We start from the raw sequence: 27,137 nt of genomic DNA, 5'->3' as shown, positions 1-27,137 counted from the left end.
GAAGTTGAGCGCCAACTCCAAATGATAGATTGAAATCTTTGAGTGTTACGTCCCACGGTTATGCCGGTTAGGCAAGTGATAGAATGTATAACTGTTCAAGGGAGTGGACTGTGAAGCGTAGTGGTTAGCGTACATAAACGACAAATCGGAGACTAGGGATCGAATCTGGTCTATTCATGCATGTTTTTATCACTCTTTGAATATAACTTAATTTGGATCTATGAAGGAATTGTATGATATAAAATGATATATTTTCTCGATTTATACCATATAGGATTCAATACTAGTTGTATCTCCCAATATCTCATCACGAAGATAACGCATACCTTTCACCATTCCGTTAGTTGCGAGTCTTTCAACCTTATTTGTACTTTAAAATGCACCCAATGCCTAGCTTTTTATGCTAGCGGAACTCGAACTCCTCTTTTTATTCGACTTAACAATTCGTTAAGTGCACCTAGTGACCAGCACACTATGTTGGTGAAACTAACTTCTCTTTTGATTCCAATCAATTAATAATTCCTTAAATGAACTGTGACCAGCCTTCTATGTTGGTGGAGCTCTAAGTTTGGTAAAACTGTAACTCCTCTTTTGATTACAAATTAATTAAATGAACTGTGTCCAGGCTTCTACATCGGCGAAAACCTTAACTCCTCTTTTGATTCGAATTAACAATTCGTTAACTGCACCTAGTAACCAGCACTCTATGTTGGTGAAACTATAACTTCTCTTTTGATTCCAATCAATTAATAATTCCTTAAATGAACTATGTGCAGCCTTTTATGTTGGCGGAACTCCTTGTTATTAAACAAAACCAAACTACTTGGTGTATTGGTGTAACAGCCCAGTTTGTGGGCCGAAGCCTGCTCCAGCGCCATCCGCTAGCGACCGGCTGAACTAGGTCGAGCCTAACGGCGAGCACGTCCATCAGGAGCTTTCTAGATTTAGTGGCCGTCACATCTTGTTTTCACATGACTCCCCAGTTTGCCTCACAACGCTGGGTGGACGCCGAAAATTGGGAAGCACCGGCTGGGAATCGAACCCGGGACCATTCTCCGGGTCTAACACTCTAGCCACTAGACTACGGTGTCCTCAGTTCCTTGTTATTCCTTCTGTAAAATAAACGAATTTCATGAAACGTTGAGGGTGAAAATAGTTATTGAATGCCCCTTGTACTAACTGCTGAAACTAATAAATGATTATACAATATTACAAAATACAATATTTTATCGATTGCATACGTTGTCAGGAAAGAATAAGACGAAGAATTGTTGTGAACACACTAAAATAGTTACCAGTGCTTCTTTCTTATCAGAACAGTCAAACAGGATGACAAAGAAGTAATAAAATAAAATAAAACTCCATATCTAACTGTGCAACATTTAACTGAAATAATCACTTTAATTATAATTGTGTAATTAGTAGCGTCATAGGTTGGTGCCTCTCCCACCTCAGTGCACCGTTATTAGACCAACACTAAAGCCATCCCGTGAATCATATTGTGTTCATATCCAATCCTTCAAGCCATAGGTTTCCACAGACCATACGTTACTAACAAGAGAAACAATACATTTGAGCAGAAATAGTACAAAATAGTACACAAAAGTTTTAGACAATCATCTCCGTGTAACATTATCTAAATGGTGTCAAGTAGTGTATGTTTATAAAATACCCACAACTCTCTACCGACGCTACTGGTGATGTTTCCTATTAATTTCACAATATTATTACACTCGATCAAGGTATGCGAAGTCATTCGTGCAAAACGCCTTTTCTGTGTGTACGACTTGCTATTTGTATCAAATATGAATCTGCTTAAAGAAGCTGTATATTTTAATATCACTCAGCTTGTTTATGGATAATTGGTAGTGTTGCCGTGCAAAAGTATTCATCCACTCAACGTCTCACGACAATGTAACCAATGACAACATATTGTTATATAAATGATTACATACTTTTGTAATCATTAATACAAACTTATTATTTGCACTAACAGTACTTAAGCCGTGCTCCACGTGCATTTGTATCTCCACGAAAAGTACATTTGGTACTATTTACTTTACATACCATACTGTGTCCTACATAAAATTGGAACACACTGTAGATAGTAATATGTACGCATCATGGACAGTATGTACTTTTTTTAGTTTAACGTCTCACGATTACACACCGATGCCAAAGGAGATAGCGACGATGATGAACGAAATGGTTAAACGAAGAAAGTGGGAGAACACCAAGAAAATCCACGCACACAGTGTTTGTCCACCACGAAGTTCACTTCGAGCGAGCTGGGAACGAACCAGGAATCCCACCAAAGGCAAGTGCTCTACCACTGAGCCACAATGGCCCCAAGATGTAATTACAATGATATATTGGCCATATTACCAATGCTATTCTGCCTCATCTCTATCGAAGGTTTCCGTAATTGTAAGTTGATTGTGGCTTGTTTGTTGTTTGTAATAGCATGTAGTAAGTTGTTCCTTTATGAAAAATGACATAGTGTTCACTTGAGGAACGAGCTGACATTTACGTGCTTCATTAAGAAGAATAACACTCTATGAATATTATGGTTCCTTGACACTGCAGAATGTCAAAGTGCCTTATATCGGAGGAGTATCGATTGACGTATACAAGCGACTACCTGCGTAGTGAAGCCATAATTACACAGTTCTTGCTTATGAGATATTCCTAATCCTAATTCTTAACCTGTTCTTTGATACCAGCTTGTCATATAACTTTTGAAATCAAAAGGGGAAAGAAACTAGCCACTCTATCCCTGCCTAACTGGTTCAGTTGCCGCACCTAGCTACTTAGGGTAAGTAGGCTAGAACTTGTCTTTGCTCAGAACACTCAGTGCAATTAAGGGGACTAAAGACATGATTGTGGCAAAATACCCTGATTTCAGCAAGGCCTCTAGAGTACGATTCAAGATTTGTATAGGAAACGGAGGATAAAGGATCTGTTGTAAGTCTCCGAAAGTACAGACCCAAAGTAATCGACATAATTTGCAGGAGCTCCAAAAAAATCGATTACTTCAACAAGTCGGGGTATCCGCTCAATACGCCACCGAATGTTAATAAACTCTAATTTCGATTACATCATGTAACCGTAGTGTGAACGAGCGTGAACTGAAAGAACAAAATTAAGCTAAACGAGTTACTTATTTGCAATTGGCTCTTGTTTCAGATCGTTAATAACTACTTGAACCCTAAGCAATTATTTTTAACAGTTGAATCGCTATATTAATATGTAAATTGTTCTATGTACGATTATTGAAAATGAAACACATTGTGGCATAAGATAATGCGACTGCTTACACATCTAATTAAAGTAAGATGCGTATTAACACAGTGTTTCATAACAACATGCTTGTCCGCGAAAGGCTATGGTCTCCTGATCACCGAACTTATTACCCTGAGATTTTTTTTTTTTTAAATTTATGGGGACCTTTCAAAGGCAAGGTTTTGCCTCATCGGACCATCGATCAATTGAAAGTAAACATTACAATTACAATAGAAAACATCTCTCCTCACGAATTAAGACGTGTTACTGAACACATAGTCGCACGAGCGCAATGATGTCTGTATATAACTGGATGGCACTTTCAAGGCTTATTATAGCAGTTACAAGTTACTAGGTAACTTGTTACTTTAACTGAATCTTTTAAATGTATGTACCCTTCAGTACAGATGTATTGATTTTATATAAAACACTCTATACTATTCTATTGGGCAGAAAATAATTCAATAAGAACTTCGAAGTTATTTAAAATAAATATTTTTACGAATGAAACGGATATTACATAAAATAAGAGTTAAAATGCCACATTTTCTAGTTTTATTTAAAATAAGTTTTCAGTTGGAGCGACTTAAAGGAAGTCGTATTGTTATTAATTTAAGGAAACTGTAGACAAGTTCCAAAATTTATTTGCCAATATACACAACATAGACGTTGGGGACAAATTTTGAAAACAAATTAATTACATCACAGAAATGTTTCTACTAAAAGCACGAGAAATCTTTAAGCCAAGCCAGCTTGGCAACTATGAGTTCAGGAAATAAAAACCATCAGCAAAATAGCATCCCCTCTATTTAAACATACCCGTGCGGTATCTCCTGAACGAATTTTAGAAATTAATGACTTGTATCAGAAAGGTTTCCAACCGCGAATATATATCCGTTACACGATGTTTCACAAAGCCCGTTACCATTTATATTTAAGGTACATCTTTTATATCAAGTAACACAGAACATCGTGGTTCCTTACAACGAATCACAACTCACCAAATTTTATCATGAACCTCAAACCTCTGAATGTCAAGTGATATTTCAGCTTTATTCATACACATTGCAGCATATCAACATTAAATGTATACAGCGTTAATTATTTACTGGCGCGGGAAGTGTGTCAATATCCTCACTAAGTGTCCATTATCATTAAGGTATCCTCAAAAGAAAACAAATGGTGTGATACCAGGCGATTGGGAAGCCAGGAAATTAGTTCTATTTATCCTCCCAGAATATAATGAACATCATAAAAATCATGAAAGAGCACCTCATCATATTGAAAGATGATGAGATGGCCACAATTTCTCTATCTACGGCAAAAGGCATAGTTTTAGCATATCACAATAAATGTTTCCTGTAATGTTGTCGTCACTGAAGAAAATGGACCAAATGTCTTACTGTGCATTAGTTAACGCCATCAGGCACTACAGATGTGTTCATGAGTCGCAGCTGGCATGTCCTGACAGAAAGAAAGTTATTTTGTATGTTATCTTTAGTGGTTTTGTCCACTATGAAACAAGCGAATTCAAAACGTAAGGAACAGTGATTCGGATGATTGGCACTTAACAAGCACAACGATATAGCCTCTTACATAGGACCTTACGGACAGCTGTTTCTGATATCTGTAACAATTCTGGCGAGGCGCGACGAATTGCTTTTTAAGGGTTATGTTGAAGTGTAAATTTCAGATTTTGGAGTTTCTTGTGATGCTCCTGGTCACTCGCTCAGCGACAGGTAACTTACACTATCAAACATCTTGAATTTCTCTACCCAGATCAGAATGCTGGGCTTAGAATACAATAATTACAGATTACGTCCATATTGAAATAGTGATAGTTCCCTTGCAGGTAATTGGCAATTGCTCACCGCATAGAATTCATAGATATTGTCATTACTTTTGTTTGCTTAGTCTATTTGAAACGAAATTAAACAACATTGGAAATTAGTAAAATATAAACAAAACTCGAAGGGTTGTGTTATATTTTGCAAGGGACTCGATGCTCTGTGTTTGGAAGTGCCAACTAATTATAAGAGTAGTATGACTTTTGTTTTGGACTACAGATCTGTACATTCGATATATACTTCTGAAGATTGTACAGATGAAAACATTAGATTCCTAGAGATTAATATAATTAATTAGATAAAAAGTTCTAAAACCGGAGACAAATTATCTACTACATTCAAATTTTTGAAATTTATTATAATATCTTCATATCCTAACAAGATTCTAGAATAAAACTTAAAAATATTTGCACGTGAAACCAAACAATTGAAAAAATGTTTTAATAGCTGAACAGCATTATGAACTTAATGCAACACGTATAACACACTGACTGTGCTTGTAAACAAGGAACACATGTAAGTAAGCACATATGCTTCCTGTGAGCGGGTGCAACACATAATGTGTGTTTGCGCCATGTGGTAATTGATCCATATTAGAATCTAGTAAAAAGAAAGAAAAAAACTTTGAAGCAAAGTTGATAAGATCATGCTTGGAATTAAAAAAGTAATTAAAAGTAACACAGCTAAGCGATTTTGTACAATAATTTTACAAATATTAGGAAAAAAATCAAAATTGTAATATTAAATTCTTTCCTATTATTAAGTTACTAATAGTTCACAATAGCATAAAATATATAGAAAATTTAAAAATATTAAAAAAAATTTTTTTTTTTTTTTGAACATCTTAATTTGTGGTTTCGAAGCATTGGTCCACAGAATTTTTTCTAGGTTACAAATTCGTCACGGAACACTAACTGACATCACAATTACAAAAATCAACTCATTTTCCTCAATTTCTTCGCAAAGCACATTTTGGGAACCATGATCTGATATAATTTTCTAGAGCTTAAATTTGAATGAATTTATTTATTTCTTTTTAAGTATATTGATTTTCGCTCATAGAAGTATAGTAGTAGTTTTGAATAATTAATATATATATATCTTGAAGTTCATGTATATGTAACATTTTCTTTTAAAATGTTAATATTTTGTTTAGTCTTTCTAGTTATGCGATTATCTGACCTTGTTTTCTCAGAAAGAAAATAAACCGTAAATATAAGAAAATTACCCATCAGCAGTAAACGACAAATAAAAATATGAATTTGTCTGTCATTTTACTGATATAATGCGAGTTTAACTTATGGTCCTCATATTTTTAATAATAATAATAATAATAATAATAATAATAATAATAATAATAATAATAATAATAATAATAATAATAATAATATCTATAATTAACAGAGAACGCCAATTACAAATGACAATAAAATAGAACCCATAATACATATAATTAAGAAAGTTCACAATAAATTTTAATGTCTTTTTATGTTCTCTGATCGAATTCCAAAAATTAATATCGATAGCTTGACAGAAGTTATAACTCACATTGTATGTACTAGAAAAAAGGAGCACTGGTTTGTCGAAGACTTACAGGAAAAGAATGACCATTTCCAAAAAATCTCCAGGGTGCTCTGAGGTCTTTTTCATAAACTTATGAAATTAAAACTATCTATAAAAGGGTTGTTCACTTCAATTATAGAACAATATCGGTAACTTCTTGTGTTAACAAACAAAACGCTTTATTAAACGCATTTAGCGAACGATAACATTATGGAACTGACTGTAGTACGTTAAGGTATATTAGAGCACTTTCTGATCTGCAGATTATAAATTATACTTGGAGTTAAGGAACTGTGAACTGTCTTTCTTAGAACTTCTTCGTATGAAAATTTACATTTCATTTTATTTCAGAAAGTGAAGACCGATTTGACAATTGTTTATTTCTAATCTTGGTAAATTTCTCTTTCTCGTTGAAGTAAATTTAAGGTAAACGTAACTAAAGTGAACATAGAGTTACGGCGTTTTCATTTCAATCACTGACCAAACTACTATTACCACAATTGACAGAAGTCAGTAACGGAGAGGCACGCAAATCCTGATCAGTTGCCTGATAAGTACATTTTTAATTATTCAAACGCAAATTACCACTTCAACAAAGAACAGACAGGTAACGAAAAGATTCTACCGTATTTTAGGGCTATCGGCTGGTGATTTTGGCTTCAAGAGCACATAGTGTCAATGTAGCACATTTGGTTAGCTCAACTGCGAAAAATTGCTGTCACTTAATTGGATGTTATTTTTTACACTAACCACTCTACAAGGATTGCTCAACCAACGTCAATATTGGAAAGAAATGCCAATAACTCAAGTAAAAATAAATGAACGAATCTTCTATTTAACATATTGACTGGCAGGATTAAAAAAAAAAAAAAATTGCGAACCCAAAGTCAATAATCTGAATATGCGAATTATTGTGACGCACTGCAGTAATAAAATTTGGTCAAATTAGTTTTTTCTTACGATCTTTTCTTTAATAAAATTAGTTAAACCAAGTACAAAAATAGAGGGTTGAATCAACGATTTGTGCTACATGGGTTTATTTTGTAAATACTGGCCCAGCTATCTTATCCGACACCTATCATTATATTCATATTCCAATTGCCAACCACGCGTTATTCGACTGGGTGCAGTCGAGCTATTAAATATGACACAACAATGTTGCAGCTCCAGTTACGAAGAAAATCGTTAACTAAAGTATTTGATTCAGAAACTAACATTTAACTTACATCCTTATTTCATAATAACGATTAATACAATAATATTCTGTGGCCTAACATGGAATAACGATCAAGATTTAGGATCTTATTATGATCGAGACCAGCAGTACGAACTGCAGTCTGGCATGGAATAACTAATGATCAAGATTTAGGATCTTATTATGATCAAGACCAGCAATACGAACTGCAGTTTGGCATGGAATAACTAATGATCAAGATTTAGTCACTTATTATGATCAAAACCAGCATACGAATTGACTTCCACCTAGCGTTAGTAATTTATTCTATACTCAGTTATTTACTTTGCTTAATATGGAAATGTTAAATGGGAACTCAATATAAGATATCTCTCTCCATAAGCCGTTCGGAACAATTTTGTAATGTGTTTTCACAAAACTTGAGTACTGAGTAGATCGTCAACTGGTGTACAAGTTATTACACATAAGAATTTCCAAGAACAGTCTTTATTCTAGAAATAACGGACGAGCATTTTTCTAACCACCCGTCTTTAATTTTCCAGTATGATTATTTTATTTTATGGGAACAGCTGCTTTCTTCTTTTCTTTCTTTTCCGGTGAAGAAGTATATTTAAGACAAGAACTCTATCTGAATGGCCGACTCTTAGTAAGGTGATGGATGAACGTACAAAATCTTATTATACCGGTTTCTAATTAATAACGCATGCATGGAACTTTGCTACAGCAAAAGCAATTGATCTTAAGGTACACTGATTTTAGTGTAAGAAAGTTATCAAAACTTTTAAAGTAAGAAAGTCTGAAAAGCAATAAAAATATATTATTGTTTTATCAGGCCAGCCATGTTGAGTGAGATTTTCCTGGGTTTTTCCTCATTTATACCAGGTAAATGCCGGAATGGTACCTATCATACAGGTCACAGGCCGCTTCCTTCCTTCCATTTCCTCGGATAGTGTGGTCGCTGAGGGACGTCATCCCTTATACATGACGAGCTAACATGGCCACAGATGCCGAAAACCCAGACACCTAATCCCTAATCCTTCATATGAATTCAGTATCGCAAGAACAGGTTCTATCTCTGGCTTTATTCCTCTGTTCAAACGGAAGTACATTATTATTAACTTAACGATAAATACGTTTCGCTTCACACTGCAAAATTAGAGTTCCAAACTATGCGAATTCAATACCGAAACAGAAAGTAGTGGATCTATAACTTCCATTTAAACTAACTAACTCTATGGCCTATGGAACCCGGAGCTTCAATCCCACATTGAAAAAGCTCTCCACTGACTTCTATCCTTAGCCAACTGGATCCAGTTTCTACTTTGTATTCCTATTTCTGCGAGATCCATCTTAATATTGTCCTCTCATTTGCGCCTAGGTCTTCCTAATGGTCATTTTCTGATTGAATTTCCAGTGAAAACTTTGAAAGTGTTCCTACGTTCTTCCATTCTGGCTACATGACCTGCCCACCTAAGCCTCCTAGATAACCCTAACAATGTTTGGTGAACGATATAAATTATGTTGTTCCTCGTTATAAAGTTTCCGCCATTTCCCATTGTCATTCCTCTTGGTTCCGAATATTTGTTTTAGGAATTTCCGTTTGAACAGAGAAATAAAGTCAGAGATAGAACTTATTCTTGCGGTACTAAATTCATATGCAGAATTAGGGATTAGGTGGCTGAGTGTTAGGCATCTGTGGCCATGTTAGCCCGTCACGTATGAGGGGTGATGTCCCTTGGAAATCACAATATTCGAGGAAAGGGAAGGAAGGAAGCGGCCTGGGACCTGTATGTTAGGTACCATCATAGCTTTTTCCTGGTGTGTGAGTGAGGAAAACTCAGAAAAACCTTATTCAAGATGACTGGCCTGAAAAAAAAAAAAAAAACTTTTTGCACTTTCTCGATCGAGTATCCCCACCGGAAATCGAATCCAGGACCGCTCGCACCAAAAACGAGAGCGTTAGCTGAATTCATATGAAGAAACTGCATCTCGATATATTACCAATTTTTCACCTTTGCGAACATTGTTGAGACTAGAAATCGTAGATTTCCATTTCCAGCTTGAGAAGAGAAAGTTCCAGATAAAGCTTATCTTTGGAACGCTGAAGCTATATCGGAAAGCTATTTCCCACCGTTTTGATATACGAAAATCAATACTGAAGCTAGAAATAGTAAATTTCTACCACTTCTGGTTTTAGCAGAAAGATGTGGATGAAAATCGTGTACTTTCTTGTGACGCTGAAGAACCTTTTGTCGCTATCTATTACCGTCTTTGCTTTATAGAAATCAATGTTGGAACCGGTAATGGTTAATACATACTACTTCCGTTTAAAATGAAAACTTTGAGTTTTACGTCCCACGATTATGCCGGCTAGGCTAAAGGAGATGAATGAAATGAAGAAAGTGAGAGAATCCCGAGGAAACCCACGCACACGGTGTTTGTCCACAACAAAGTTCACTTGGCGGGAGCTGGGATTGAACCTGGGACCCCATGCACCAGAGGTGAACGCTCTATCACTGAGTCACCGCGGCCCCCTACTTCCGTTTGAATAGACGATTAACGGAGTAGATGAAACCTATTCTTGAGACATTGAACCAATACCAAAAAACCGCTTGTCGCTGTCTCTTACCGTTATTGTTCTATGATACTAATTGATTTCTAACGCTTCCGGTTTGGATAGATGGTTAAAGGTTGAGATGGAACCTACTATTGAGACATTGAATCAATGTCAGAAAACCGCTTATCGGTATCTCTTACCAGTTTTGCCATGATGCCTATCGACAGACGGGGATAGCAGCTAGACAAAACTTTCGATACTTATGCATACCGTAGTTTGGAAGTCTACTAAAACTGACCTTATTATGCCTGTTTGTTTATCCTGTGAAAATTTTCAAAAACTCTTCTACTTCCTTCATCAGTAACGATGTACCGAGAAAAACAAACGCCGAAAACCACATACCTAATAGCCAAAATTAAATGCACTAAAAATAACTTCTTACAAGAAAACCGAGTATACTTACTGTCTAGAAAGCACTCATGTAACTAATTTGTTAAAAACTGGAACGCGTAAAATTATAACTGAAAAACACGAACAATAATCAGCAATGACTGATCGCAAGCATTCAAGAATATACACGGAGTAAGAGTTACACTTCACATTTGCCACATCTAATTACTCCTGAAAGAGCACCTTTCTGATTATTTGCTTTCTGGGAAAAGCAAGGTGTGATACAATTCAAGGTTACAAATCTTTAAGTAAAACAACTGATGATACTATCTCAATTCTTATCCAGATTCCTTTCATAAAGATTTAATTTAGGCTCTTTTTTTGTCCTAATGTAATAAGTTTCATGCATGGTCCTTTCTATTGAAGAAACTGTTTGGCGGATTATCTTGATATCTTTAATAGTGTGGTTGTATATTTTTAAATGTTTTGATAACACAGAAACATCGGAGTCCTGATCCTTAAAATCTCAATATATAAGGAACTAGCAGAAGTGCACGGCTTCGCACGGAAACAATAATGTTTATACACACGATCTGATAATAAAGAACTGAGTAGAATAAATAATGACGAGCAACGCCAGATGGTATGAATGTTGTTGACTAAACTTGGGCTTAAATGTCATCGGGACTGTCACCAATCAACTTAGCGACTCGAAAACTATGACACTAATCTTGGTCATTTTGGACATTTTATTTTTCACTCCTCATTTTCATGCCAATGGAAGCTGAACTTGAACTTACACGACATCGAAAGTGTTACTATTCATCTCAGCGACCCCGCAAACTATGGATTCGACACCAATATCGGTCATTTTCGATTATTTTTATATGTTTATCTTCTAGGGCTGTCTTACCCACATAGTGTTCTTTTTTCTATTTTTCAGATTGTGGGGTATATGTGTATATCCATTTTTTTTTTTTTTTTTTTTTTTTTAATGAATTAACGTACCGAGTTCCATCTTTTTATGTGGTCCCGCGTAGCGCTGTCGCTAATGCTCTCGTCTTTTGTGTGAGTGGTACAGTCTGCAGCGAAAAACCTGCAAGATGAGCATGTAAGTTTATTGTGAAACTACGCCTAACAGCCCAGGGAATCAACATAACGTCTAAGTGGCACGAATTACGCCAGGAGAAACCTCGGCGTCCCCGCCTGCACACTTACCTTGGAGAAAAAGACTTCGTCGTTTCACAATAAACTTACATGCTCATGTTGCAGGTTTTCTGCTGCGGACTGTACCTGGTTCGATTCCCAGAAGGGACACTCGGTCGAAAAAAATGTAAACGCTTTTTTAGGCCAGTCATCCTGAATGGTTTTCTTGAGTTTCCCTCATTCACACCAGGCAAATGCCTGGATAGTACCTAACATACAGGTCCCAGGCGGCATCCTTCCTTCCCTTCCCGCGAATAGTGTGGTCGCAAAGGGATATCATCCTTCACACGTGATGGGCTAACATGGCCATAGATACCGAAAGCCCAGAAATATAATTCCTAATCCCCTAATCTATCTTTTTAACTATATTTTCCGTTGTGAATTTCTATATTTTTGGCATAAATTTTAAACTTTTCTCCTTTGAACTTCCCTTAGGATACACACCAAAAAATTCTAAACAGCCTATGGTCTCTTCGACACATTTACTTAGAAGTAAGCCACGACAACGTATGAATCTGTATACTGGATAAACAAACACACGAACTTCCATTTGTATATATAAGATCAGTCCCTTCCTGTATATCGTGAACGATGAAGGAAATATAAAGAGCTCTTGAAAATTTTCACAGGCACGATGGGGCCAGTTCTATTACTAAGCCGAGAGTTCGTTCCTTAAAAATCTGATACAGCATAATAAAATAGCCTAAAACTATTGGGGAAAGAATGTGTACAATTAGATAAGTTCCTTTCAACTTCAACGAATACAAGTAAAACATAAAACTATTGTCCGAGTTAGCAATATAAATGTGTAATCGCACGACTATCGATTTGCTAAAATCCGTTAAGAAAGACAGAACAACAAAAGTAACATTCCACTGTAATCACCATCTTAGCAATGTTAAAGTTACATTAATAATGAAAACTATATTTCCGAAATCTATTAACTAACCGTAAAATTCTAAATGAAGTATACATAAAAATTCTATTCAATGTTACATCAGCTACAGTTTTTTCCAAATTATATTACCTATTGCAACACTATTATTTCCATTGTTCTATTTATATTGTCAAATACGCATATTAGTAAATTCTAGCTACTGACTCGAGATACTCAATAAGTACTAAAATAACTGCTACTGAGATATGTTCTAGTGTTCTTTTAACGGTTTGATAATTGCAGTTATCACTGAGACTGGTATAAAACAAACGAATACTGCATATGTTAAATTACACTTTTTTTTTAAATGCCTAGTATTTATGATCATCGTTGTGCAATCAAAGCACTAAAATTTACAATTTAACCTATTTATTATTTATCTAGAAAACTATAACTAAGTTAGTACAGATAGTAAATAGAAAATGTAATATAACCCATTTGATACTTACGAGACAGCTCTACCTCCATATTTACCCGAGTGGTTGTTCGTTTGAAGACATTCTTCACGTTCTTCAGAAGCCTGGCTGTTTCAGTCAGTCTGAAAGTGTCACTTGCAGTCATTCCTTCAGAGCTAAACAAACGACTGTCTGGCATAACTGGTTATCTACAGCCAGCTACTTCTTATACTATTATCCCCCATTTAATACACTCCTTCACACATATTGTCATTAAGCTTTAACTTGTATTATGTACAGATCAATGAGCAGATTTCTTTTCAAACGATTTACTACTTTTGTAGTAGATTTTAACTTTCAGTAGAAAAGAATAATAAAAATATTGCTTTAATACTGTGATGAGATAAATGTGTATTTAAATAATTGCACTGTCTTACATATTAAACTTTATATTATATAAATATATCTAGTTGAAAAGGACCTTCTACATGATAAGAGACAACTACCGTAGGCACAGATGTTTAACTACATTAAAGAAATTTTTACGTATACACAAAGTGTTCCTGAAAGTGGTCAATATTGCTAAACAAAATTCTTGGACCAAATTATGGTATAAGAATATACTGTCAAAAATAATGTGTTTTGGCCCTAGATGGCTTTGAAGAAAGTGAGCAATAAAATAGTAACTAATGAAAAGAATGTTTCCCATTTCTGGGCAAATAATAATAATAATACGTTGGCTAATAATCAAGAAGTTTACAAGAGAAATCATGTTTTAGATTTTCGCTTATGGCTATGTAAACATCTGTTATAACTTCAGTATGTTTACTAATGCTCCTATTAATTATTTTTGAAATGTGTTTCCTAACATTAAAAGATGAATTTGAAGCAATATTTTCATTACAGTAGAAAAGTTATTAACGTATTTTATAAGCTTTCTTTTTCTTTTGTCGTAAAAATAGATAATCTTAAACTTTTTGTTGCAATGAGGCAAAGTGACGATAATTTTGATTTTGAAACTTTATTAGAATTTACTGTTGTCCTTATCATCAATAATGATGTACGTTAATTGGTAAATTTCGAGAGGGAATATAAATGAAACATTAGAAAAACTATTGTATATTAAGGCTGAGAATAAGTAATATTTGTCATGCAATGCACCGCCAACACTGGACACATAAATAGATGTTTATGGTGAAAATAATTTAAAATATCAATACGAAAGACTGTGTGGAAGGACTGCATTGTGAGAGATGATAGTATAGGAAACAAAAACAGGTACCAAAAGAGGTACACTATTAATCACTTTTAACATACCCCAAAGAAAAAAAAAAAGTTAGTCTACTACACCAAAACACATACCGCAAAGCAAGAAAAAAAAATGTTACGTACGAAGGTGTACGAAGAAAAGATCCAACCAATCAAAAAAACAAACAAACGTAAAATAAAGCTCTTTAGGAACTGGGTACTTACACCTGGTTAGCTGTTCCAGCGCATGCAGGGTGCTGATAAATGGGGGAAAAAGTATTACAGCTATTACCAAACAACCACAGCAAAGAAATGGTAGTCTTATCAGCTATGACCAAACACTGCAAAATACAATAGGTCTCAGAAATGGGGACAAACACTTAAAGAGGAACTATGATGGGAAATCACAATACAGGAAGGATCGGATGATTCTACAGCTTTTTCGGTGGAAGTTGCTCTTGTTACCATACAACCAAACCATTTCATGACCTGAGATTTAAATAATATTGGCGTTACAGTGATACAATTCAGCATAAAGACAAATATTCATTCGTATTAATGATAATATAAGGCATGTTTGTGTGTGTGAGTGTGTGTATGTGAGAGAGAGTAAGAAGATACTGTGCAATATGTTGTTACTCTTTTCCATTCCTAAAGCAATGCAATCCAATTTTGTTAAATCTCAATTAGCATTCATACAAGCACTTGTTAATGTTCTTTTGTTTCAACTTATTTATTACATAGCTATCTTATAATGTACTGATTCAGATCGTAAAACTATCTTATCTTGTAATCCTATCAAAATTTACTTGCACACTTTCTGGATTTTGAACACCATCTTAGACTTCTTCATTAATTTATAATTAAAGTTTAAAAGAAACAAACAAACAAACAAAGAATTTCTTTTGGTTTTCAAGTACGGTTTTTATATTAATTTTCAGTGAATTCATCTATTACTTAAAAAAAAAAAAAAAAAACTTAACAGTATTGAATACCAACACCATCTTCATTTTTAGCCCATTGATGTCTATGGGAAATTATTTTTCTGTTTTCTTTGAAATGAACTGAATTTTCTCGTTTCTTCTTCAAATCTACTTAAATGTCCCGTACTTTTTCGAAATGATTCTGCATTATATATGAAACTTAATATCTTTTATGTTAATAAGTATTCTCGGGTTATCAGCCAGGCAAAGATATTTGACATCCGACGTTTCGAACAGATATTTCCTTCATCATCATGGATTGTGATGAAGAGACCGGGTATATGTGGGACTCTGTGTATATATATACAGAGTCAATCAGAAAAATGACGGATATTATCCAACACTGTTAACTATGGGTTCGTTACGAAAAAGAACCCAAAAATAAGTAAAGTATGCAAGTGGGTACTACACAAGATTTCTGTTTCAAAATTTGTGCTTTTTTAAAAGAATCGCGACACATCTTCTATCAACAGTTTTAGAAACAAATCGTATCGATCTAATAATTTAAAATGTTGGTAAAAACAGAAAAAAATAAAGGCTGATATATCATTGTTAATTCAACCTAATAAAGTACTTATATCAGAAGGAAACAAATGATACTAGACAGCCTAACGCGAATCAAGTGGAAAACTTAAAGCTTATTCCGAACTGATGATATCCTGTTTTTTTTTTTTTTTTTTTTTTTTTTTTTTTTTTTTTTTTAATCAAAAATTTTAAATTATAACTTTTAATGATGAAGCATATCAAAAATCCAAGATGTTTGATTGTCGAAGATTGATAACTATTTCTGAACTTAAATCTAGGTTCTCCATTTATGTCCTGCTCGTTAATAAACCAAACAGATGATAAAAAGCCAATAAAATATGGAGCAATTGGTGAAATGAGGAGTCTGGTTAGGAACGGTTTATCATTGATCCATCATAGCCCTTATTACTTTTCAAAGATTTACTGAAACGCAAATCCTCAAATAGCCTCATTTTATGATTCAAACTATTTTAGGCTCGATTTTTGGTGATGTGTTAATGTATACGTAAATATACATCATATTGGTTAGTGGCACGTATACATTACAATCCTCTCGGGACAAAAATATAGAATCTATCGTTTTAATTGAGATTTTCCATTTTTTTTTTTTTTTTAATTCTGTTACTGCTATTAAAGATTTTCAAATTTGTCCCACAAATTATATTTTAATGACTACTAATGTATACTTTTAATCAAAAGTTTAACGCGTTCTAACAAACTAGGATTTTTAGAACTTCTGATTAAATGTTTCCCAGTAAACAAATCTATAAACTTCTAGTAATATTCCATGAAGTTATTTACAAAGAACATATATAACACTGGCTCCATTTCTAACTTATGCTTAGTATTTGTTGGTTCCTCAGTATCTTCACTGAAATTAAAACTTCGACTCTTTATTAAGTCCTAACAAGGTAGTTAACTATAAGCTATCTGGTATGTTGCTATGACACTAGACTGCCTTATTTTTACAAAAGTGCTAGCAACATGTTGTCCTCCTGACAAGTACACCTTACAATAAAAATTAGCGTAATAAGATTTGTCACTAGATGATAAGACGATACCAGCACGATCGTGTTTTTATTACAGTTATAAGAGATATCGAAGAAGAAATTCCAATGAACTTAACGAAATTGGATGCATTGTTAAGAAAGGTAAATAGCATGAATTATGTGCTTAATGAAGGTGCCTTTTGTGAGTGTTGTGTTTGTGTTTTGTGATACTGTAACAGTGTATTTTACTTCTAGTACCATGTGAAAGAAAGACGTCAAGGAGTCACACTAGACAGTGCATTTATCAACATAGTGAGCATGAAATTATTTATCATACCAGCATGCACACCAACATTATTAAAGCTTGATTCTTCACTTTATGTGAAATCTAATACGTGTAGTAATAGTAGGAGTGCATATTTGTAAGTGAAATAATTAAAAAAAATCTCTCCTTTGCAGTTTACATAAACGAGTAGACGAGGAGATGCACTTCAGAAACACCAAGAAAACGGACATACATATAAACCGTGAATACAAACAAAATAGTAAATCTACGTAAAGAACTCAACATTTTACTTGTCAAACGAATAGGCAAGTTTTCTATTTCACGCACCACTGGTGTAATCCCAGCTAACATCTTGGGATGAAATAATAAATGCTAGCTAACTAGCAACTGAAATAACATGTAATTACAAGTAATTGATATCCTGATATGAAGTAGCATGTAATCACAATTATTTTATCTTGAGATAAAGTAACATGTGAGCACAGATAACTAATATCCTGGAATGTAATACCATGCAGTCCCATCTAATTGAATCCTGGAATGAAATAGCATATAACCGAACCTAATTTATATCCTGGATTAAATAGCATGTAATCACAGCTAATATATCCTGGAATGCAACAGCGTGTAATCAAAGCTAACTGATATCCTGGAATGTAATAGTACATAATCACAGCTAATTGATATCCTGGAATGTAATAGCATGTAATCACAGTTAATTGATTCGTGGGATAAAATAACGTATGATCAATAATTTATGAGATGCAGCGGTAGTTTTCAAATAAACGGCATAAAATGACTATGGGAATATTTTTAAAAACTCTTTGTGCTCATTCTGCTTTAACAAGTATGATTCCATTGCAATCTCAGAATGTTATAAGCTAGTCACCACAATTAAGTTTAAGAGAGCTGACGGAAAGCATAAATATGCAGTACAATGTGTGCAAATCAATGATTATTCACTTTTGAACTAAAATTATATTTGTAACTTTCATTGCAATGTTTTGTTGTTGTTGTTGTTGTTTTCCCCGATTTATACAATGCAATTACATTGGCAATTTTTGTTGCTATTTCATTCCCTCGTCCCAACCGCTTAAGGAGGTCCGAAAATTGATATATACTGTAGAGGCTTCCTCTTAAACAAAATGCGAACACCCCATTCATCTGCATGCAATTTGGAAATTCACCCTCGAAGGAGTTGGAGAAGAGAGAGCATTACTATTATTACATGTTTCTTCTAAATGTGAAATCACGAAATTTGGTGCAGAGAGGCTTCTTCATAAATAGAATAAGAAAATGTAATTCGTTTGCAAGAATTTTTGAACTTTCAACTGGGAGGGACAGAAAGAAGGAGAACTTACCCATTACATTTACATGTTCCTTCTAAACGTATTCACGGAATTCTGTATATAGAGGCTTTATCATAAACAGAATAAAAACATTTAATTCACTTGCACGAACGTTGGAAATTCCACCCCAAAAAAGTGTAGGGAGTGAGGAAAAGTTATGTTTCTCCTGAACGATTTGGACAGTCAAGAAACTGATATATGGAAACTTCTCATAAACAGAATACGAACATAATACAAACCTTGCATTCCATTAGAAGAATTTTAAAAATTTTTTATTCTGAATGAGTGAAGGAATAAGGAAAACTTCTTTTGCGAATGTTTCTAACGAATCTTACTATATAGAGGCTTTTAACATACACAATAAAAATATCCCACTTGCAAAAATTTTGAAAGTTCCACCACGAAGGGTAAACTTTGTTTTTCTAGACAAACAAAGACACGAAATTTGGTTACATAAGCTTCTTCATAAACAGACTAGAAAAATCTTATTAATTTACTTGGAAATTGCAACTCAAAAGAGTGGAGGAAGGGGGTAAACTTTATTACTGTTACACATTTTCGTGCTTAATTCGTTGTACCAATCTTGAAATAAGACTATATTTAAGAATTTTGTCAGAATTATACGGTATAGGGAATCCCTTGAACGCCTTGTGCATTTTTGGCTTGTATATGTGTGATTTTTTTTTACGCCGATATAGATTGCCACTCCACGGTTCCTTGAATTCAAAATAGCGCGTGTTAAAATTTAGCTTTTAGCTATATATATATATATATATATATATATATAGAGGAATATCATTTCAATAACTATCAGACAGAGAAAGAGATCTAAAAAATAGTACATAAATTATTTCGTACCTATTCAAATATTCATGCTTCAGAATTATTCGGTAACTGCACAATGAATTTACGAAGAAAAACCTGGACATATGAATGATTTCTGGTCAAGGATCAGCTTACTCTCATTAAATACATTGTCCAACTACCGTTATGATTCTGAAACTGGATATTCAGATACAACGAGTTGTAGTTTCTATGCAATTTTTCAAACTTTTTTTTTCTTTTTTGTTATATTCTATAGTTGTCTTGTCAGATTCTCACAAAGATATATTTTCTTAGCTTTAAGTAATTCCTAACTTTAAAAGATTACATTTTTCGAAACATTTTTTTTAACTTTACTTATTTAGTATAATAAATCAACGCTCGAAATGTCTTCCGATAAACTGAAAGCATTATGAATATTTTTTTAATGAAGTCTTTAAGTTTTACGTCCCACGATTATATCGGCTAAGCTAAAGGAAACGATGACGTTGAGAAACGAATAAAATGGTGGAATGAAGAAAGTGAAAGGAAACGGGGGAACCCCGAGAAAACCCATGCACAAGGTATTTATCCACCACAAAGGTCACTTGGCAGAGCTGGGATCGAACCAAGGACCCCATGCACCAGAGATGAACGCTTTACCACTGAGCTACCGTGGACCAGAATTAAACGATTTCTTGGTGTGTCTGTATATTAGCATACTCCTACATCTGCTTCCCGTATATGTTCTTTAGACAAGATACTCATATTCAAAATATGTGGAGTGACACCATGCACGCTGCTGAGTTTACAACTGTGTTTAAAAAGTGAAAATGTCATGTTAAAATCAGAAAGAAGATAAAGAAGAGAAACAGAGAGAGAGAGAGAGAGAGAGAGAGAGAGAGAGAGAGAGAGAAAGAGAGACAATTAAGAAGTACTACGAAAGCATTAATTTATTTACAGCAGTCAAGTCATTCAAGAAAAAAAAATAATAATAATGACCAAACATGTTAGTTAATCTTAAAAAATGCGTTAACTACCCATTATGCTACCTAACTGCAACAAGTAAGTAATGTAACATTCACAACGATAATTTCGATCTTTCTTTATCTTTTTATTATTATATTACAAACAAATTATGTTCTTAGTTAGTAGATAAAAATTTGCAGCACTACTTTCAGTAAATATGCGTCTAGTATTGCTTCATTCCTTGCTAATTGGATGTAAAAAAATGCACGTAAGATTCTTTAATTTTTTTAATAAGAAAAATAATTTTAACAGCCTTTTGGTACGTACGTTGTATTTCACAAAATTTTCCGGTCTATATCAGAAGTTCGATTTCGACGATTGAACTGCAGCTATTAATTGAGTAAAAAATAAATTACACGTGAAAGTAATTGTTCTTTTTCATTTCTTTCTTTTTTTTATATACCAGAAAAGCATTAGTGACGCCATTAATAATAACATTACTCGTATGACTTAACTGTACTCTTGTATATATATATATAATAATTTGGTAACCTCTTTATTGATTTTGGTTCTTTGCATTATAGCTACAATATAGAATTTACTAAACCCATCTTTCATTAATCAGTCCCACAGTTTTAAATTTGAACTTAATAAATAAAATGTGTAAACTTAGGACTACTGAGACATCAAACATTTTGCATATATATACAGTGTTTCAAAAAAAGTAACCTGATTTTGGACGGTAATAATTACGGAACACGGGACATGCCGGCAAGGAAATGAGTGCTGTTTGAATGGGCGTGACCTAGAGTTTCAGAAAATTGAGGTTAGATGTCAGTCAATGCGTCTTCTCAGTTTGCAGTCAGTCAGAAGTAAGATGGCGTCCGCTCAACAGAACGCGTTTTGTGTGCTGCAGTTTGCAAAGGTAGAGTCAGTGATTTCGGTCCAGTGTGCTTTTCGTCGGCGTTTTGTCATTGATCCGCTTGCATTCAAAAACATTCGTCGTTGGTATTGCCAATTTGAAGAGACAGGATGCTTGTCCAAAGGTAAGAATCCAGGTCGGACTCACACCCTTCCGATGAAATGGTAAAAACAGTTCCGCAAACGTTTGTTGTTCATTCTGCTGCTGGTGGACATATAGAGCATTTGTAATAGCCTAGCTCAAACTTGAAGATTTTGTGAGTATTTTGCAATTTATCCCATTTTTGTAGCATGTTTTTATCAATACATATGGACTTTTAAAATCAGGTCATTCTTTTTGAAACACTATATATATGCGAGTACTTTATTAAGTATGTTCTTTAGCTGCTTTTTGTTTTCTAGAATGTAACAAATTAGAAATCTATGTGATTCGTTGCTGAAGTCTTTCCAGAGTTTAAATCCCCGCTAGTTAACTATCAAATAGAACAAAACACTATGTTATGATACCATAATGAAACCATAACGTATCTTCGATAATAAGATATCTAGTACTTCATTTTACAATTTTTTCTAGGTTCTGGGACGACATGTTTACCAAATTTTATTTTTGTTTTGGTTCTTACAGTCATTAAATAAATAAATAAATAAACAGAGAGAATATATTTTGACAAATCATGAAATATATATGATATCCGTTTCCCAATAGAGAAAAACAAATAGTAGATAACAGAACCACGAACTGTCCTGGATTTCCATGTTACGCTATTGTTTTCTTTCTTTACTGAGATCAAGACGCCGACTCTGTTCCTTGATCGATCATTCTGATATTAAGTATAACTGATTACCAGTGTTCGAAAGATCGTTATTTCGTGCCCGTTTTACACACAGTCTTTCAATGTGTGCGAAATAAAAGTTCATTTATGACAGCACTAACGCCATTTTCTGATTGTGATATCTGAAAGGGGGACCTGGCCCGAGTTAAGTTTATAGAATAACCTACATATATATAAAGTGAAGACATATTTCAGAATTTCCATACCATTATTTAGGAATGAGTGGTAAAATTATTGTTTCACATTAGAAGCCTCAATTTGAAATGAAGTAAAATTAAATCTTAAGTTTTACGTCGCACGATTATGCCGGCTAGGCTAAAGGAGACGGTGATGATGAGAAATGAATGAGATGGTAGAATGAAGAAAGTTGGAGGGAACGGGAGAACTCTGAGAAAATCCACGCACACTGTGTTTGTTTACCACAAAGCTCATTTGGCATGAGCTGGGATCGAACCAAGGACCTTATGCACCAGAGATGAACGCTCTAACACTGAGCCACCGCGGCCCCAAGCCTCTATTTGAAATGGCGCATTACTTTTTAAATTCTTTTAAATGGAAAATTATTACTATTAGTAGTGTTTTTAATAACTTTTCTTGCAAACAACATTTATTTTCGCCATGTTAAAAATTTTTCCTGTTAACAGCTTAAACTTTTCTTGCAAACGGCACCAATTATTTTATTCCTTAGATTTTTTTTCAAATCTATGTATCAAAACACACTCCATGGTGCAAGTACAGAGCTCTCTCAAACTATTAATAAACTAAAATTGGATCTTTAGTTTCTTGAACATAGCCATAAAAATGAGAGGAAAAAATCGCAATATTATTTAAGTACTTTTAGAAGAAGTTTGCAAAAATAAGTACTTTTTGGCTAATAATATTTACTAAAAGGTACTTTTATTTATTAATTTTATTGTTGAAAGAGTCATACTTATTAGTAATACAATCTTCTTTCAAGACATAGGTTACAATTTTCATGTTCGACTGCAAGAAATATTTGATTTACAAAAGCAAAAGCCCGAAAATGCCATAAAAAAATAAATTTTTGGTGAATGAAGTAGTCACAACAAGGTGTTTTGTTCGAGATTTTACTGTTTGTTTAAATAAAAGCGATACTACAGAATACAGAAAAACGTATGCATGGGTAATTAAAAAAAGAGAGACTATTTTTCACAGTTTTCACCTATTTTTCTGGTTACTAATACAATTTCCCAAAAGTTTTACTGATTAATAAAATTATTTTTTTCAATAGTTTTATAGAAACGAAACAGAGAAAACGAAAATTACATGGTGATAATCACATAAGAATGTTTAACGCTAAATGTCGATCTTCATGTATATCTAAATATAAAAAGAAAGCAGAAATGCTACTAACAATTTTATAACTATGAATATTATGTTTGAAAAATATGTTTGCAACTAATGAAAGGTTTTCTGCTACATGTGATTGTAAAATATAACGAAGAACTCAACAGTTATGAAAATGTCAACTTTCCTGACATTTTGTATTCCATTAAAGTTTAATGCAACACTTGATTTTGTAGGTGGATGTATAAATCAATATATTTATTTCACTATATCAATGGCTGACTTAAAATTTTTATTCATACTTGATCCTAGATTTTGTAAAGATTAATAAAATACCTAGCTGTCTTCCGTTCACTGGATCTTAATTGCAGTTAATGAAATGAGATTGTAAAGTAAAACCATATGGAGATAAAAAGAAACAAATACGCTGAAAAATGAAAGTGTGATGATACCTCTTTCTATTCTGATTTAGAATCCGTCCAGTTTGAAACCAATCACGAGAATTCAGGTATGATCCGATTGATACCATAACTCAAGCCAACCAAAAATTTAACGACGTACCAACATCATACATAAACTATGAACCATTGGCAATGCTTTAGAATCCATCAAGCACTTATATCTATTCTCGGCAGATGGAAATTAAAGCAGGTAGACATTGATATAAACCCCATTCATTAACATCGGTGTAAGTTATATCATGCTCCAAGAAAAAACAGCTTTTCTAGGAATGTATGTATATGTATTGCTGTTCCTCTGTTAGCAAGTGATTGTGTTTATTTCTACGAAGGCCATTCGGAAAGTAACATCCGATTAGTTAAGAAAGAAATACCGAAGTAAATAAGAAAAATTTATTACATATACAGTATATCTGAAAACTTCTTCTTTGCTCTATTTTTTAACATAGTTTTCATAAACATTCAAGCACTTATAGTACCTTTGCACTAGTTTAGAAATTCCATCAGCATAAAACTATCTAGCTAGCCTTGAGTGCCTTGAGCTAGCCTGTGAGCGCATCCTTCAGCTACTTCTTATCATCAAAGCACTGAGATCCAAGCAAATTCATAGGAAAACTCCGAGATTGTGAAACGTCGATTTTCACGAACTTTTCCATCAATTTTCTGAACGAGTTCATCAATAACCACTAATGGCCTACCACTCCTCTCTTCATCATGAATGTTTGTTCATCCCTTTTAAATGAACGAACCCATTCACGAACAACTCCTTCACTTATCACACTTGGTCCATACACGGCACGATGAATCGCTGCTGCCGAATATTGTTTTGCCGTAAGAAAATGTATAACACCTCGCACTTGGCGGGGTTTTCTATTGCAGCACACATTTTGAGATGCTCCTAGTGATTAGACAACCTTCACTCTTACTACGACTGAATACAGACTGATCTAAAGCGCACGTCTGTGCAAAGATGGTAGCGCTACTCCCACTACTTCACGCTCAATGACCAAACGGAAGTTACTTTCCGAACGCGCCTCGTATTCATATATAAAAAACTTATATGTCTACCACCTTTAACCCCCTCTTGAAAGAATCGATATAACTATCTGATGGATTTGTAGAAACCTCAGAAGGTTATACCATTATACAGCATTTTCATTTACTTTGACCTCTGGAATAATTTTCTGTGGTCCGTGGGCGCCATTTGTTGAACACCAAATACATACTTCGTATACCGCTTTGATGCTTTGCTCATCCTCGTTTTATCAAATAAGACGAAAGCTTACTGATCGCTTATTTTTTTAAAAAAAAACAGGACCGGAAGCTGCGCATTAATGTGTATGTATAAGAAATTGGTACGAAGTCTAAGTAAATGATCAGCACACTTAGTTCTTGATGTTAATGTGGGTCAAATAAGTTCTTCAGACTCCTCTTTTGAGGCAGATAAAGAATAATACCTACCAGATACATACTAATAGACAAAATCATATATTATGTTTTACAGATTATTGGTTAATTACATTTCAAATTGAAAATTCTGATAATGTAACATATTACCAGTGCATGTTAAAAATATATATATATACATATTGAGTGCAACACTCTTGGAGCACATGCAGTTGTTACTTTGTGCAAGTGCATAAATATAAATTTTGCTATCCACAATGTATGTGCATTATATACTTATGTAAATAGTTCATGCTAATGTGAGCGAATCACTTTAAGAAGTATATGTATATTTCCCCATTCAATCATTACTCTGTGACTTCACTATGAGAAGCGCGATATAAACATGCTACTTCATCTATTTCTAAGATGTAAAGGAAATTTAAATATCGATACGGTGAAGGAATTCAGTGTTTGGCCATGTCACGTAGATCCAAATTAAAATTTGTATTTTTTCTTTTTCGTTTTTTAAATATTTAATTTTCTTAAATAAGTATTTTGCTTTGCGGAAAACAGTTGCTGCTAGATGTCATGTGAGTCACTTGAAACAACTGTAATAATATAAAATTATACTTTTTAAATTGTATTAACATGTTTCGTCGAATTATTGCTCAAAATAATTTAAAATATTTGTATGAAATTACACTGAATTTTCTTTTGGAGTTCTTATTAGCGAGCGTATAATTCGTTTTCACGCTACATGCATCACGATTAGCAAACATATGTGATATATTTTATTACGAAAGTGGAAAAAATATATATTGCGTTTTATAAATACGTCTCTTGAACATAGAAGGAAAAAAAAATCAAAACTACATACAAAAATATTTTATATTAAAGACTTTTTTCACGTCTATTCCACAACTTACGTACATAAAGTAGCTCGGTGGTTACTGGAAAATAACTTATACTGTAATCAAATGAGACGAAAATAATAAATGAATTTAACTGGATTACTACAACATGTACATTTAAGATAAAGATCTGTTTGCATTAATATTTAAAACGGATTATTAAATTAGTGTTATTATGATTTTATATAATACTGCTTTTTTACGGAATATCACAAATTCGAATTTATTAGAATAAAAAACTGTGAGGTCCGAACTAATTTCAAATTGCAAAATTGAGAAAGAATACTTTGGAAGTTTATTTAATCAAAACTAGAAACTTATGGACAAATAGTTTATATAAAGTGAATACATTATTTTTACAATTTCTATATTCAGTGACAGATAATGGAACAAGGAACTACTCCCATAAGAAGAAAAAACTGATTTAAATAAATCTAGACTGACAATCCTATTCTTATCGATCCAATGTATAACAGCTGATTATTACTCCTCGACGATGGTGGCCTTGTCTATCGATGGATAAGAAAACTCTTTTACGAGAGGTGTATAAATCAATATTATTTTAATGTGTTACATACGATAATATATATTAAATAAAACCAAATAATTTTCACATTAGGTTTTATAATTAAAATACATATTACGCGAGACTGAACTAAATAGTTAATTAGTTTACAACAAGTGTTAAAATAATATTTTGAAGAGTCTTTGCCTTATGTATAAGTTTAGCAAGACAGATTTTTTTTTGTTTTTGTTTTTATATCATACGTTGATGAATCAATTCTAAGTTGTGTA

The 27,137-nt window shown here is 33.6% G+C and overlaps 1 protein-coding gene across 10 annotated transcripts in view; it reads right to left on the bottom strand.

The window, feature by feature from the left end:
- The window catches only part of ATP8A (ATPase phospholipid transporting 8A1), a 777,495-nt gene that overhangs the window by 18,725 nt on the left and 731,633 nt on the right, over positions 1-27,137 (bottom strand). For 8 of the 10 annotated variants that reach the window (XM_081752482.1, XM_081752477.1, XM_081752479.1 and 5 more), the window contains one exon: positions 13,427-13,515. The exons of 1 other annotated variant lie outside the window; for it this stretch is intronic. In XM_081752482.1, the coding sequence (XP_081608608.1) occupies positions 13,427-13,515 (89 nt within the window). Of the gene's footprint in view, positions 1-13,426; positions 13,516-14,845; positions 14,878-27,137 lie in introns of all 10 variants that reach the window. One more of the 10 variants, XM_081752481.1, reaches the window with a different exon arrangement.

Source organism: Thermobia domestica, chromosome 3 (genome assembly GCF_964235325.1).
Source record: "Thermobia domestica chromosome 3, izTheDome1.hap1.1, whole genome shotgun sequence".
Classification (NCBI taxonomy): domain Eukaryota; kingdom Metazoa; phylum Arthropoda; class Insecta; order Zygentoma; family Lepismatidae; genus Thermobia; species Thermobia domestica.
This window is presented reverse-complemented; position numbering and strand designations above follow the sequence as displayed.